Raw genomic sequence first — 13,046 nt, 5'->3', positions numbered from 1 at the left:
ACTGTCTCCACATAGGTGCCCTGAAGCCTCCCAAAATTTGCATGCTGCTCAAAGGAGCTGCTGAAGCCCGGTGCCAACCTGCCTGCTCAGATCGAATTTATCTAACTCATAGCAAGATCTAACGCAATTAGAAACCCATTTAGACAGCCTCGGGACAGAGATTGCCTAACCTAGCAGCCTATCAGAGCTCCAAGCCCATCAAGGATGTGCAATTTGGCTTTTCTTTGGTTGAAAAGAAGACTGGAAAGGAAAATATGGAAATAAATCATCCGAAGGGTGAATCATAAAATCTAAAGGGGTCGTAATCTTTATGGAATAATGTCTGAATTGGACTGACCATGGTGTCCTGAAATGTCTATCACCTTCATGCTGATAATAGAGACATTTTGATGCTGGTTGGTGTTGAGCAGAAATTGCTTGGGACACAGAAGGAGGTCGCACCGTCATATTAGAACCATCTGAAAATCCCAGGCAGAAAAAAGTTCCAGGACAGGGAGAAACACTTGAACAAAGCCCTCAAGGAAGCTGACAGCTGCCAAGTAGGAGAATAATGCTGTGAAAATAATGAACTAATCTGGCTCCTCATTGCACCCAGTGGAGCTGATGGATAGCACGGAGGGCTCTGGGGAAAGCAGGGGGTCCCAGGCAGGAGGCTTAGGCCCCTTGGAGAGAGCTAACCAAGGGATGCTTGAACAGAAGACTCTGCATGCAGAAAATGTCAATTTGCTGAAATCAGATCTTCTTTCAAGTGAACGTCTTGTTTCAAAGTTGGGGCAGGGGGGATATCTTTGCTGACATGGAAAAATGAAAAAGTGATGCTCTTGCAAAGGTGATTTTCACTTCAGAATTCAAGCCTAGTAGCGGTTATGAAACTAAATTAAAGAAAATGTCAGTCAGAATGGTGCCTTTACAAAATTATTAAGAAATCTATCTATCTATCTGTCTATCCACCTAACTACCTACCTACCTACATACCAACCTGCCTACCTGCATACATGTCAACTTACCTACCTGCATACATGTCAACCTACCTGCCTACCTACTTACCAACCTACTTACCTACATACGTGTGAGCCTATCTACCTACATACGTGTCAGCCTAACTACCTACATACCAACCTACCTACCTACCTATATGCATACCAACCTACCTACCTACCTATTTGTCTACCTACTGACTTGAACCAAAACAAAACAGAGTCTGTCATTTCTTTCTGAATTGTTTTTAAATACAAATTTTTAGCTCGATGGTGATCCCACTTTGTAACCAACTCTTTCCATAGACAAGGGGCAGAAGCTTGACCGGTCAGTGGAGGAGCGGTGTCTGTTCCATAGGTCAGCGTGCTCTGGACATCCACAGATCCCTCCCACCAGTTTTCACATATTGATGTTGGGTGAGAGATATCACCTTCATTTGGAGAAATCGAAGAGATGAGACAGTAGTACTGTCGTGTTGAAGTACACTTGTGTCTGGCATCTTCTGCAGGAGCACGAAGCCATGTAGGTGGTGGAAGAGCACTGTGACCCTGCACAGGGATCTGGGGCAGAGCAGAGACTGCACCCAACAGCGTGGGCTGGAGGTGAACAGGTGCACACTTGTGGTGCCCTGTGTTCTGTGCTGCTCCCACGTGTGCAGGATCAGGATCCCGCTCAGCAACATGTATGAGGCACACGAACTGGTTTCCTGCACATGCAGAGAGGTGGAGGTGCTGGTTGACAGGAGTCATCTGACTACCCATCAAAAGCAGCAGAATTCTAGAGCAAGCCATCAAAGAGAGAAGGTGGAAGGTACAAAGCCTGGTGCAATGTGGTCTCCAGCATGACTAGAAAGAAGAGTAAGGGGAGTCCCACCAAAGCCTTCAGCGGTCAGCTGCAAGACTCACCATGTGTGTCCCACCCAACGGCAGGATCCCTCAGCATGGGCCACCTAAGAAAGTCCCAAGTACTTGCCCCTCTATGTTCCCTAGTGACATCACAGCCCTAAAGAGGTCTGGTTGTGAAGAACACCTCAAAGGGACAAGAAAAGTGTAGATGTTGCAGTGGGAGACATGGTTCTGTGGGCATGATGGGGGTGGGTCGATGGTTGGACTTGATCTTAGTGGTCTTTTCCAACTTGAATGGCTCTGTGATTCTGTGATTTGATGACCAGTTTCTGCTCCACCTGGCTGTTCAAATCCTGCTTGTAGAACAATATTCCCAGATGAGTGGAAATTCCTAAAGGAATTGCATATCTGCTCTCCTAAATTTAATCTCTCATCCACTCAGTTCCTTGTGTGAGCTGTCAAATCATGCACCAGACCTTGCAGATTGTGGTGCAAGCAAAAAATCTGGATAAAAAATCTGCAAAACATCAGAGAAGGTTCCTGAGCTCTGTTCTATGGAAAAAAAAGGAGACCTGATGGTCCCTAATAAACTGTGATCTTCATGAAATCCTAAGGAAAAGCAGCTCTGGCCCCTCCAGGCAGCTCAAATCAATGTCGCAACACCCCAAAAGGTCTCACTCAGCCTGAATAATAAAGAAGGGCTTTTTTTCATCTGGAATACCGATTTCCCTTCTATTGGGCTTGAGCTCATTTGATGAAGAAGCAGAAAGATTAACAGATTAGTGTAAAGAAACATCAGACATCACATTAGCAAGATATTTAAAGCAGGATTGCAGCCCTGAGTTCAGACAAGACAAAACCCCGCAGCAGGGACTGATATCTGTCAGATCCTTCCTGGCAGCAGCTTTGCAGATGCTCAGGAGCATGGGGGAGTTTGGAGCATGTGAACAGCAAGCCGTGTGGGAGCCAAATAGCTGCAGGCTTCCAGGTTGCCTGGGCCTTTGGAGATCTCTCCAAGGAGCTGAATCAGGGCACTCTGCTCTGGATTCTTTGCTGCGAAGCGAGGTCCCTCCCAGGGGAGAAGTGGTGGTTTGCTGCCTTCCCAAAATGATGGCTCTGGAGGCAGCTTTGATGAATCCTGCCCAGCTCTGTGCTTGTTTTCATAGAAGCTCAGGCATTTCGCAATCCAAGAGGTGCTCATGAGGATGTTTTGCTAATGGGGTGAGGACATCTCTGGTGATCTTTGGGCAGGATCCTCAAGTGAATGCCCAAATGGGTGTAGATGACGTGCTAATTCAGGCAGGATGTGTCCTGCCCTCCTGGCAGGTCACTGCCACAAATCTGCTCTCCTCCCACCCACTCCTTCCTGCCAGGAGCTAAAGGGCTGAGGCAATGCACAGCTCCCACCTGGGGAACAAGCAGTGTGCAATAACTGAGGCAGAGCCAGAGGTGACAAGGAGGTGCCAAAGTGCTGGAAGTGGCATGAACCCAACAAGGAAAGGACAGGCCTGTTGCAAGGGAAGCAGAAGGTGAAGCAGAAGGCGTGTTCATCTTTCTGCTATAGTGGAGAGATATTGGCACAGGCTGCCCAGGGAGGTGGCAGTCATCATCCTTGGAGGTGTGTGAGAAAAGGGTAGATGTGGCACTGAGGGACGTGGTTTAGTTGGCATGGCAAATGGGTTGATAGTTGGACTTGATGATCTTGTCGTGTTTTTCCAACCTTAATGATTTGATGACACCACGATCCCAAGTTAAAGCGTCCCAGCTGAGCAGTGTGTGCTCCTGGGAAGATGAGGACTGTGGGAAGAGCCCTGTCTGGAGCAATCTCTACTGAACATCTCGGTTTCTCCCATGAGCACAGTGTGGGTTGTGCAAGTGAAGCCAGGAAGGACTGGCTTGCAGGACAGTGGGTAGGAACACAGCTCTCCCATGGAGCTGAGCTGTGCCCAGGTTTTGTAGTATGACTGGAATGCACAGCGAGTAGGCTGGGGAGGGATGAAGGTTCTTTGGGCTTGGCTTAGGGCTCAAGTCCAGAGGCATCTTTCAAAACAAGAGAAGAGAGGGGTTCAGCCCCACAGAGCGCCCTGCAAGGTGTCAGCTCAGCCTCCGAATGTCCTCTGTACCTCTGGGCAGACACCAGATCTGGGGCCACAAGCACACAGTGGTCACTTCATTGCATGCCCCACTGGGCTGCCTTTCCCATCACAGCTCCCAGGGACAGAGCTTTGGTCTGCACATCTGCCCCACAACACCCCACCCTTCCTGCCCTATATCACACACCCTCTCATTACCTCCCACAGCACCCCAGCCCAATCCTTACCGCACCCTCCTTCCTCCCTCTGCTGCATCCCACCCCAAAGATGCACCCCAGGCATCATCTCGCATCTCATCCACTGCATCCTTCCCTCTCCCCCTTTGCAGAGAGATGCGAAAATGCTGGGAATGCATGCTGGCATTGCAGAAATCGCTGTGCTCCCCCTCCCCCCAGGACCAGGGTGCCTGATGTAGCAGGCTGCAGGGCTGAGCCCCGCTCCAGGCTGCTCCAGGAGCAGCACTGCAGCTGACAGCCCGGCCGAGCGGGCAGAGCGGTGCCAGGAATATCAATCAGTGTGCCTTGGCCAGAGCCAGCGCTTTCATTGCGCCGGGACTTGCAGGAGCTGCTGAGCTGTAGGGACGCGGGCTCAGCATCCATCAGGATTTGGGAGGAGAAAGATATGGGAGAGGGGAAGGAAACTGCCTGAGTAGGGCAGGAGGAAGGGAGCAGTCAGGAGAGAGGGATGGAGGGGGGCAGATGTTGCAGTGGAAGACTGGAGGTGAAAGGCAAAGGGAAAAGGGGGCAGTGGGCCAGTGGCTGGCTCAGCAGGACAGGGAGGAGGAATGGGCAGGAGTGGGGGCTTGGGGCTGCAAGGCCAGCATGTTGTGGGGAGAGCATAGTGCACAGGTATGAAGGAAGAGATGAGAGTTCTGTGCAAGCCACCAAGAGAGCAAAGGATGATGTCCCCAAATCCAATGGGGACAGGGGCTGCCAAGCAGGAGAGATTTGATGCTCTCCTCAGGAGGGTGGGGACAGGAAGCACCATGCCTACCTGTCAGACACTCCAATCACCACACCGCTTACACCCTACTGTCAACTTGTTGTGCAGTGCAATCTGCATACAGCCCCGTGCCACCTCCTCTTGGGACAACACAGTACCCATCCACATGCCACCTCCTCCTACATGGTTGCCACCCCTGTGCCACCTCCTCCTCGGGCACTGTAGTATCCAACCCCATGCCAACTCTCCTAGGACAACACAGCACCAATCTCCACATCATCTCCTCCTGCAGGAGACATAGCTCATCCCATCACCATGCAGCCTCCACTGGAGGGTGCAGACAGGGAGCATCCCACTTCTCGCCCTCCTTGGCACTCCCCATGCACACTCAGGGCCCTGCACTACATCCTCAGGCACACTGAATCTGCATCAGTTCAAAACGAGCCAGAGATCAGGAGCTGATTTGCATTTTGGGAACTGCTCCCAGCACAGCTTCTATCCATAGCAGGGGAAAACAGGGCAGGTCCCCCCTGAACCCTCCGCTCCATCTGCAGCTCAGCGCTGGATCCATTTATCAGCTCATTCCACGTGAGCGACCTTGACAAAATCCAATGACCCGGGACGGCAGGAGACTTTCCCAGACATCTGCCAACACCTAAACCTGCAATTTATGGAGACTTACAACTAAATTCTACCACAAGACAATTTCATTTCTGTCCATTACAGCTACAATATTCCTCTTATTCCCCCCCACCTGCAGTGAGTAATTAATGCTGCGCTGCACTGCCTCGCCTGTAGGCAGGTGCAGGTGCCTCTGCTGAGCTCGCAGCAGTGTGCCCAAGCCAACATCACTCCAGCTGGCTTTGTGAGCAACAGGGGGGCCGTAGTGACCTGGGCAGCTTTGGGTTTGTGCAGCCAGGAGAGGAGAAAAGAGGGAGAAAAAGTAGAAGAAATGCCCCAGCTGATGGGGGCTGGGACGGAGGTAGAAGAAAATACTTCAGCACCTGAATGTGGTTGTGTTCTGGCTGAGGGATCATCAAAGAGCTGCTGAGGGCAAGGAGGGAAGGGAAAGTGCTTTCGGATGGTTCCCGAAGGGCTGTGAGGAGAAGCCACATCTCCAGCCTGGCTGGCCCATCCCTGCAGGGCTGCTGCTGGAGGTGGGTGCCTGTGTCTCTTTTCCTCTTCTGCAGCCACCACACTTCCCGCAGGGCACAGCCGTGCCTGCCCAGGAGGCCCAGACGCTTCCCGGCCGGTTGAAGATAAAACCTGACGCTGTTAGCAAAATAAACGGGGAGGCTGGAAGAGCCAATGCTGGCACCAGGCTCAAACCACGGAAGCCAGAAGCACTGGTTTCCCCGGCTGATCTAATCTTTCCCAGCGCCAGACCTCCTCTCCCCAGCGGGCTGGTGGGGCCGGTTGGAGCCCCTGGGGAAAAGGTGAAGCCAGTGCCTCCTTGCACCCCAAGTTGAACCAACAACTTTGAGAAGGAGGGAGAAGAGCCAGAGAAGGGGGACCATGATCTTTTTGGGGAGCATGGCAACCTTGCTCCATTGCAAGCCTGTTTGGGAGGACATTTCCTTCACAGTGCTGATGCTTGTCGCGTGGTGGGGCGGGAGCGCCTTGCTTTGGGTGCCCCCCCCAGCGCTGCTGACGCACCCAGGCTCCATCTGCACCCGCTTCCTCATTGCAGCACTGCGGCAGGATTTGGGTCATGCTACCAAAGCAGGGCTCTGCTCCTCCGCCTGCTGGCCTGGAGAGGCGGAGGTCTTGTGTGGACATGGGGATGGATAGGATGAAGGAGAAGGCATGGTACAGGGATACTGGGGTGTATGTGTGGTGAACCGTGTCCTGGAGGAAAGGCTCCTTGGAAGGCTGGAGATGGGAGAAGTCGTGCAGGGAGTCAGCGCCCTGGGACCTCTGGGTTGGCTACTGGGGGATGGGGGAAGGTTATGGAGGGGCTGGCCCATGAGAACATTGTTTCTGGGCAGCAGGGACGTGGGAAGCCTGCCTGGGAAATGGCCGGGAGCCAGAGCAGCTTCAAGGGCAGCACGGAAAATAAGGCACAAGCGGTCAAAAATAGAAAACTTTATTGAAGTCAAATCCAACAAGGCAACAGAGCTCAGCCCTACGGCAGGAGCCCAGCCTGCCGCTTGGGGCTCTCCATGGGGCACTGGGGTACAGCACGGCACGAGATGGACCGAGTGGTCCTCACCCACGGGCCAGGAACAGATGAAGCCACCCGTCCCCTCTCTCCCTCCCTAGTAGCTAAGGACAGAGCTGAGAACAGAGCTAAGGGCAGACCCGACAGGTGCCAAAGCAGAGATGAGGTGCAAGCCAACTGGTCAGACAGCGCGAGGAGAGAAGGTTCCACAAGCTCCGGACCCCTGCGGTCCTCCCACAACCTCCAAGCACACCAGCCAGCAGCCTGGTCCTGCCCACACCCTGCCCCATGTGCAGCACAAGACCCGGCCAGACGCAGAGCAGTGACCTAACCGCAGCACACAGCAGAGACCCCGCATCCCACAACTCTGACCTCCCAGCCCCATGCCACCAGTGAGGAGCCCCATGTGAGGAAAGCTGCTGGGTCCCAATGCTTTCACTGTGCCAGTGATGGCAGAAGGCCCAAGCCCTGAGGAAGGCAGAACCCAAGCCTGGGAAAAAGGCAGTGCTTTGCTCCCCTGCCCAACCCCACCTGCCCAGACAGCGCAGCAGGTGCTGTGCTCCAGCTTTTGGGATGCTCTGCACAGGGAGCTGGACACAGCTCTGTGCTCACATTGCCCCAGTGACCGTCAGTCCCCAGAGAATACCCAGCTGGGTGGTGTCCCTCCGGCGCTCCCCATGCAGAGGCACAGGCGTGCAGCAGCCTGTGTGTCACCACCACCCAGGTCCCAGCCCCGGGCGCTGTGACAAGGACTGCAATGCTCTTCTGTCCCTGTCCCTTCCCCGCCCCGCAGTCCAGGCTCACTCCCACACCTCGGTCCAGATGGGTCCCCGGTGCAGTGGGGGGGCCGCTGCCGGCCTCAGGATGAGCTCTCCTACCTGCTTGTTGGTGTATTTCTGGGGATTGGTGCGGTAGCTGTAGTCCGAGTACTGCTCGGAGCCCGTTGAGTTGTTGTCCCCGGTGCCAACAAAGGTGTTGGTGGCCGGCAGGTCCTGCACCACTTGGTGCTTCTTGGAGGCGGAGGGAGACTGGGGCTGCAGCTGGATGGAGGGCAGGGGTGAGTTGGAGCGATAGTGCCGGCCCAGGTCCGGGCTGCCCGGAGGGTAGTTGAGGGGCAGGTGGATGCGGGGGCTGTCACTGACAGAGTCATTCATCAGGTTGAACTTGAGGGATTTCTGCAGCCCTGTCTCCTCCTCGTCCTCTGTTGGCTTGGGTGGCTTTGGAGACTTGCTCTTCTTCACCTTGTTCTTGCTCTTGCCACTCTTGCTGGCCTGCTTGGGTGCATACAGGTCTTTGGTCTCCTTCTTGCCTGCCTGGTAGCCACTCTTGGCCTCCCGCTGTCGGCAGTAACGCACCAGGACAACCAGCACGATGACCAAGGTGACAGCCACAATGCCAGCAATGACTCCAAAGAGGATGTTGCTTCTCTGCTTGCTGCGCTCATACTCGGGATCCCCGGCGATGTCTATGTCAAGTGGTGTGTCCAGGCTGTGCCCCACCAGTGTGTCCAGCAGTGTGCGATTGGCCAAAGTCTCGTTGACATAGAAGTGCACCAGGGCCGTGCCGTGCCGTGACGGCTTGCCCTTGTCGTTGACACGCACAACCAAGCGGTGCAGGCCATGGTGCTTGCGCAGGATCTCCTTTTCCAGTGTGATGTCTCCACTTTGGGGGGAGATCTGGAAGAGCTCGAAGGGGTTGCCTCCTGTGATGCTGTAGGTCAGCTCGGCATTGACGCCGGTGTCGATGTCCTCTGCCTTGACCTTGCTCACCTGCTGGCCGGGGCTCGTGTGGGGCAGAATGTGCTTGTAGGTGGCATTGGAGGGCGAGGTGATGAAGGGAGCATTGTCATTCTCATCCAAGACATTGATGGTCACCCCTACGTAGGCAGACCTGGGGGGATCCCCACCATCCACAGCCTTGAGCCGGAAAGTGTACGTACTTTGCTGCTCCCGGTCAAAAGAGATGCTGGAGAGAATGGTGCCAGTGCCATTCTGGATGACAAAATCCCCATTGTCTTGCTCTACCGACAGCTGGATTCGGGCATTTTCTCCTTTGTCAGCATCGATCACCGTCACCATGCCCACGGGGCTGAGGGGTGGCATGTTCTCCATCACCGAGAAGTTGTAGCCGCTCAGCATGAACTTGGGGTCGTTGTCATTCCTATCCATGATGTTGATGGCCACCGACGCTGTGCCCTTCAGGCTGGGGCTGCCCTTGTCTGCCGCCACCACCAAGAACTCGTAGCGTTCCCGCTGCTCACGATCCAGCACCGCTTTCACCCGAATCTCTCCAGAGTCAGGGTCAATGGTGAAGGAGTCCTTGGAGGACGGGTCGGTCACCAGCGAGTAAACCAGCTTGGCATTGGAGCCGCTGTCTGCATCACTGGCACTCACCTCCATCACTAGGTCATTGGGCTCGTTGTTCTCAGGGAAGGCCACCTCGGTGAAGCTCTGGCTGAAGACGGGCGCATTGTCATTCACATCTACTACCTGCACCTTCAGCGAATTGGTGCTGGAAAGGGGCGGGTTCCCCGAGTCCACTGCCACAATCTCGATTGTGTAGTCCTTCACCGACTCATAGTCCAGAGGTGTGGTAGTCTGCAGGAAGTATTTCTTCTTGCTGTCGCTCCCTGTTTCGCTAGCCTGCCGCAGCTGGAAGGGGACATCCCCAGCCACCACACAGGTCACCACAGCATTCTCGCCCTCATCTCGATCGGACACCTGTACCAGAGCCACTGCTGTCTCTACTGGTACGTCCTCCGAGATATTTGCCATGCCATCCTGGTGGGTGACCAACCCAATGCCCCGAATTTCTATAGAGGGTGCGTTGTCATTCATGTCCTTGATGGTGACCACTACCTGCGTGCGGGCACTCTTGGGGTTAGCCCCCTTGTCCTTGGCCATGACGGAGAACTTGAGGGTGCTGACGTCCTCACGGTCGATGGGCCCCTGGACAGTGATGAGCCCTGTGTTGCGGTCCAGGCGCAGCAGCCGGCGCACCACATCCGATGCTTGGTGGAAGGAGTAGTCAATCTCGGCATTGGCACCCTGGTCCGAGTCATTGGCCTTCACCTGCAGAACGGAGGGAGGGGACGGTGAATGAGAGGCCAGAGTGGGGGGAGAAGGGTGGATTTCCTCTTCTGAGGCTAAGACCTACGGGGCACCCTGAGACCGGCAGCGTGGCTGGGAGTGGCTCTGTAACAGAGGCCTTCCCTCACTCTTCCAGAGAAACCGGCTGTGCCGGTTGAGCTGAGTTCCCCTCCCGACTGGCTCCAGCATGCAGAGAATCCACTGGGAAGCAGCACTGCCAGAGCCAGGCAGCACTGGGGAGGGACAGCCCCTGCTGCACTGAGCCATCCCTTCCCACTGCCTGCAGCCAACAAGTAGGGCTCGGGTGGCTGGGAAGATAACAGTGGTGAGGCCATGCACAGTTGTGGCAGCTCCATCTCAGCTTGCACCAACCATCCCTTGCCTGTCCGCCAGCAGCTTTGCATTCTCATAAACCTGCCTAGTATTTGCTTTCAAAAGAAGATGAGGTTTGTCTAACATTTGCCTCCCTAATCGGCTCTCCGAGCAGCCTGTTCTCTGCACCATTTGCTGCCCTGCCGTTATCTTGCTCAGCAGATTTGGATGGAGAATGAAAGTTGTTAAATGTAAATTCCACCTTTTACCTCCACTCACAAAAAAAGGCGGAAGTCATTTCACCCAAAAGATAAAAGCTGAGCAATGGCAGTGGTGGTGGCTCAGCCCATTCTCCTCCCGGCCACGCGGCTCCCTTATCTGCTTCCAACTTCCATTCTCTTAACGGTGAAAAACGAATTTTTAAAAATTCACATCAGAATTAGCGAGCAGATGAGAGCCAGCCGCGCTCTGCTTATTAAGATGGCAGCTGCCGATAAGCAGATGTCGCTGCTATCATCTCGATGTTGCCTCCTAGCAAAAGCAACCCGGACCCAGTCCATGGGTTGCCCACTATGGTGCAGAGTCCTGCGTGCAGAAAGCTCTCCGGTTCTGCAGACGACATCCCCTGTCTCTCTGTTTCCATGGAGCAGCTGAGAGAATGCAATCAGTGAAAGGGTCTATGTTATGTCCATGGGCAGTGTTCAGACCAGCCTGGCATGACTCTGGTCTCCTCCTCAGACCGTGGGTCCCAGCTCTCCCCAAAACCCGCCACCGTGCTCCTAAAGACCCTGCTGCTACTCCCAACCCTTGCCAAAGTCCCCAAGGGTCCCATCCCACTGTGTTTTAGCAGAAATGACATCCCAGCCTGATGCTGTGGGCTCCTACAGCATGCAGCCCTTCTAGGATCTCCTTCCCCAGGGCAGCATATGGCCCTGTAAAAGCCCACGGGTTGTCCCTGCTAAAGCATAGGGGAGCTGGGGAAGAGCAGGAAACACAGAAAACCAACCTGGATGACGGAGTGCCCCACAGGGCTGTTTTCAGACAGCTCGGCCTCGTAGAGGGCCTTCTCAAACTTGGGTGCATTGTCATTCATGTCCACGATGGTGATGCGCAGCAGTGCACTGCTGGCCCGTGGCGGGTTGCCCCCATCCTGCACCTTGATGGTCAGGTCATAGGAGTCCCACTGCTCCCGGTCCAGGTTTCCCATGACAATCAGCTGTGGCTGCTTCTCCTCCTGGTCCTCAGCCACTTGCAGCCCAAAGAGTTCCTGTGCCTCAGGGCCAGCCAGCAGCTCGTAGGAGGCAACACCGTTGAGCCCCGAGTCCCGGTCCATGGCTGGGGGGATGGAGAACAGAGCCCCAATGTTGGTGTTCTCAGGGATGGTCAGGGTGAGGACGGGTGAGGCGAAGTTGGGGGTGTTGTCATTGATGTCGAGCACCTCGATCTGCCCCTCCAGCAGGCGCGGACTGTTGTTCTGGATCAGGTCAGTGATGGACACTTCGAACTCCAGGTAGCAGGGCTCTCCGGGCATCAGGTGCTGGCACTCACGCAAACTCTCCCGGTCGATGGAGGTCTCTGTGGTGTAGATGTCTCCCGTCTTGCCATCCACACGTAGGTACGGGGCCCCCACTTCCAGCTTGTAGAGGTGCCCCACGTCAGGGAAGCCGTAGTCAGAGGCCAGGCTGCCGATGAGTGTGTTGGGGGGCTGCTCCTCCTGCACTTTGTAGACCACACGCGTCCCGCAAGCAAGGGCAGGCAGCTGGCAGAGGAGCCACAGGGCCAGGCAGGAGGCGAGGGTCTTCATCCTGTGCCTCAGGGGAGCTGGAAGGACACAAAATACCTTGGGTTAAGCTGTTAGAGCTCCGGCTGCACTCTGTGGGACTGCAAAGCCACGACTCAAAAGGAAGGGGGATTCCAGAACCACCTGGCCCAAACCTCCACCAGAAAGGGCCCAGGAAGCCTGACCCTGGAGTGTCGAGTTTCCTAAGAGCAACCCTGTCACCGAAACCCTAGCCTTTCCTGCAAGACACAGGAAGCCACTCCTGCCACCGTCCACCCTCTTCGTCACCGCACACTCTGTAATTACAACCAGCCAGGCATGCTAACGGGGCAGACTGCACGCAGCCTGCTGCCAGCAACCCGATGGGAGCCAGCCAGGCTGGGAAACAGCTTCTCACCACAGAGACACAGGAGCATTGTGCACCACGCACTGTGGGGACACTGCCTGCCATGCATTGCAGGGACATGGGGGAACCTGTCAGCACCACAAGGCTGTGGCAGCAAAGGGACAGGTAGGGTCCCTGTGTGGGATGTGGGGATGCAGCCCCTCAGCACTGCAGGAACATGGGGCATCACAGGGATGCAAGGATGTGGAGCACTGCTTGCACTGCAGGCGTTCCACCCCTCCAGAACTGCAGGGATGCAGTGCACTGCCACAGCAGGCACAGCACAGCACTGCCCTCCCTGAGCTGCCAGCTTTGCACTGCAAAGGCACCACCCACCCAGCACTGCAGGGATGCAGGAGCCCTGCACAACACTTGCACTGCACTGCATGCCACCTGTCCCTGGTCCCAGTAGAAGAAGGGACAGTGCCCAGCATTGTGCCAGGGGAACACTTCCCACCCTG

The 13,046-nt window shown here is 55.2% G+C and overlaps 1 protein-coding gene across 3 annotated transcripts in view; it reads right to left on the bottom strand.

The window, feature by feature from the left end:
* Nucleotides 1-13,046, bottom strand: part of PCDH1 (protocadherin 1) — a 47,179-nt gene that overhangs the window by 28,985 nt on the left and 5,148 nt on the right. For all 3 annotated transcript variants that reach the window (XM_048960944.1, XM_048960943.1, XM_048960945.1), the window contains 2 exons: nucleotides 11,427-12,241; nucleotides 7,898-10,090 (listed from right to left, as the gene is read on the bottom strand). In XM_048960944.1, coding sequence (XP_048816901.1) covers nucleotides 7,898-10,090; nucleotides 11,427-12,241 — 3,008 coding nt within the window. The remainder of the gene's footprint in view (nucleotides 1-7,897; nucleotides 10,091-11,426; nucleotides 12,242-13,046) is intronic.

This window comes from Lagopus muta, chromosome 14 (genome assembly GCF_023343835.1).
Source record: "Lagopus muta isolate bLagMut1 chromosome 14, bLagMut1 primary, whole genome shotgun sequence".
Classification (NCBI taxonomy): domain Eukaryota; kingdom Metazoa; phylum Chordata; class Aves; order Galliformes; family Phasianidae; genus Lagopus; species Lagopus muta.
Note: the sequence above shows the minus strand (reverse complement) of the source record. Positions and strands in the feature narration are given on the sequence as shown.